General features: G+C 38.4%; 1 protein-coding gene across 2 annotated transcripts in view; it reads right to left on the reverse strand.

Moving 5' to 3' along the window:
* Positions 1-667: 667 nt before the first annotated feature.
* LOC100746758 (fez family zinc finger protein 2-like) overlaps positions 668-3,111 on the reverse strand; it is a 29,518-nt gene continuing 27,074 nt past the window's right edge. For both annotated transcript variants that reach the window (XM_003494609.4, XM_033324467.1), the window contains exon 5: positions 668-1,931. In XM_003494609.4, the coding sequence (XP_003494657.1) occupies positions 1,675-1,931 (257 nt within the window). In that variant the 3' untranslated portion in view covers positions 668-1,674. The remainder of the gene's footprint in view (positions 1,932-3,111) is intronic.

Below are 3,111 nucleotides of genomic sequence, written 5' to 3' on the forward strand. Positions count from 1 at the left end.
GCCGATTTACCACGTATGATAATCGAGATATACTTTGGAAAATTATTATAGATACAAAAGATCCTTTTGTAGTCTAAATTCAGAATACTAGGGATAGTGAATACAAAATAAAAAAAAAGCTCGATCAATTTGAAATAAATCTTCTTTTTATTCGAATAACGGTGATATAAACTTTGCGTCAGAGTTGATTCGACGAATTGACTACGGGAAATAGAGTCAGCAAAGAAAGAAAGGGATTGATACGTATCACTGAGAAAGAATTACAAATGGTAACAGCATTTATTGTTAATAATAATAATATTAATAATAATAATGGCAATAATATTAATAGCGAATTCTCTAATTACAATAATTACATAATGATAGGAATGGTACAACAATAAAAACTTCAATAGCGTGAAGAGAGAAAGAATACAATTATTCTTCTTGGCGAGACTGAAAGAGGGATGATTCATACCCCTTCTTTTCCTTTCGATTACGATAAATCGTTTTCAAACGACGCTTCTTTCTTAAATCTCGTTTCTATTTATAATATTTATAGCCTCGATTCGTTTTGTGCTTTTTTCGTTTATTTATACTCGTATTTATATATATATATTTATACGCTTAGGCTAGGCGAGATACAATCTATGTGCTATTTACAAGTTCTTTTTTTGGTCACTGTTGCAACTTTGGAGTGGGTGATGCCCTTTCTCGAACGATAGGTGCTGAAGATATGCAAAATACAGTACGCAGCCCGTACTTTCTTACACGTTGTTCATTGTCGACGATCAAACGAGTTTTAATAAATTTACACAGTCGAATAAAATAAATTTCTCGTTACACTCTTTACAATACAGTACTATCATTCTTATACGCTACATTTAAAAATGTTTGCAAGTATCGTAGAATTCGATAAATTGTATTATTGGAAACAAACTCGTTTAATCGTCGGAATAAACGTTGCGTAAATGTCTACGTAATAAGAGAAGTAGAGAGAACGATTATCGATACTTAACGAACGATTTAACACGGAGTGTAGCAACGCTGAAAACAAAAAAATTTCGCGATGGATTTCACCTTTCGTCTTAAATAGAATCCACTAAAAATACCTAACGATCCTATGTGGAAACAGCGGAAACGATTTCACAAAACAACGTAGACGAATCGAGTAAGGTGTGTGTTTCGCTTAAGAAAAAGGATCGTCGAGGATCTAATCCCTTCCTATAATAGTACTTTCTTGCTCGAGCCGCGAGTAATGTGGAATGTACAGCTTTGGTAACAATTATGCGCGTATATCACTTTGCACACTTCGTTCCCAACCTGGAATAACGTATCGGAATGTACGGTTGCATTCCAGTCGGCGAGTCCTAACGCAGCTCTCGTTGAAGCCTCACACTCAATTGCACTCAAAAAAAAAAGAAAAAAAAAAATAAAATAAAACGAACGTGTCGTTCTTCGAATTATTAAGTAATAAATACACGAGTTCGTTAAATGTACAGTTAATGCACACCCTTCTAGTGTATAAAGTTCTTTTGTAACTTCGACGACGAAGAAAAATGAGATCCGTCGCGTCGAAGACGTTTCGTCGATTGCACCATTTGGAAAGAATTCGATTAACATTCTTCAACCAGCTTCCTCTCAGAGGATAAAAGGTTTATAGTTTCTTTCTTTTGATTATCGTTTGAGAATTATTCACTGCATCATTGGTGGATTGCCGTTTGGTAAAGAGTTTTGACCAGGGATCGATGCGATCGACGGTCGTTGAGACGTGTTCAAATCGGCGTGCTGGGTCTCTCGATGCCTTCTCAGATCGACTTTTCGTTGGAAAGCTCGGCCACAGAGCTCGCAGGCGAACGGTTTGAAGCCCGTGTGCTTCCTCGAATGCGTAATCAGGTTACTGCTTTGGGAAAACGCCTTGCCGCATACCTGGCACTTGTGCGGTTTCTCGCCTGTGACAGAAATATGAAAATGTTAATGAAAAATAGTTTATATAAATGGTAAATTAGTATATTTCCACGTTAATTAGCAGAGAGTTTTCTTTGTTAACCAACCGTCGATAGTTTCACTGATAACTTACTAATTTATAATTAGAGTAAATTGATAAGTGACAAGTTGTAAGTTATATACTTCTGTTACGCAATTTTGATTTTAAAATTTGAATTTCTAGTTTTATATCGTATGGAATAATCACTTTACGCGTAACTTACATAATTTTTTTATAGAACTTTACCTCTTTTACTATTAAATTTGTTACCTCGCAAATTTATTAATCTTGATAATTTCTAATATTCTAATTATCTACCAGAAAATCCAATTTCTGGAAATAATTTCATGGAGTGAACCTTTGACGCGATTCATGAAAGTATTGAAATATTTACCATAAAAGCTTTTGTGTGTATGTATGCTATGATCATCAACTACAATTTTTCTCTATTCTGTTATAATTTCTTCGTTTTTCCTTCGACGCCTTCTTTAAACCTAATAATGTCCCAATAAAACCGCCGAAAGAAGACATCTTTCACCCTATATCTTATTTCTGCAGTCCGAACAACCAGAAAAGTACTCCACTATAGTCATAAACAAGCCACTGTAAAATCCCTGAATCTCTAGATAAACCTAACCCCACCAAAACTTTATACAAGTAGTGCAAGTCGATCGAAATCTCTCCAACGACAGGCTACGCTATTCACGTTTGCCTGGGCATTCTGGCGGTCAAGAGCGTTAATTCGGAAAGCAGAGGCTGACCCTTTAGTCGAGAGCACCTTGGCGATAGCGCGCGTACCATCGCCTACAAGTAGTACTAGCGAGGGAACGGAAGGTCGGGAGATACTCCTGGAGAAATTGTGGAGGTGTTCCACTGGGTGAGGGGGGTGGTATCAGGGATGCAGGGCACGCCCGGTCAAGATTTTCTCCCAAGCGAGAATCTCAGCCTCCCCGGCGGCGAGGCAAAGGGAAGAGATCGCAGTAGACATGGTGGGAGGGGGAACGTATAGGGGTGCAACCGGGTCTGAAGTTATGGTGGTGGGAGAACGTGCACAGTCGGTGGATGAAACGGGGTAGGGTAGCCGTTCGTTTCTCTCGTGGTAGCCGCGAGATCTGATTGGCGGCCGGGGGCGGCTCCAACCCCCG

Source organism: Bombus impatiens, unplaced genomic scaffold (genome assembly GCF_000188095.3).
Source record: "Bombus impatiens unplaced genomic scaffold, BIMP_2.2 scf_2880, whole genome shotgun sequence".
Taxonomy (NCBI): domain Eukaryota; kingdom Metazoa; phylum Arthropoda; class Insecta; order Hymenoptera; family Apidae; genus Bombus; species Bombus impatiens.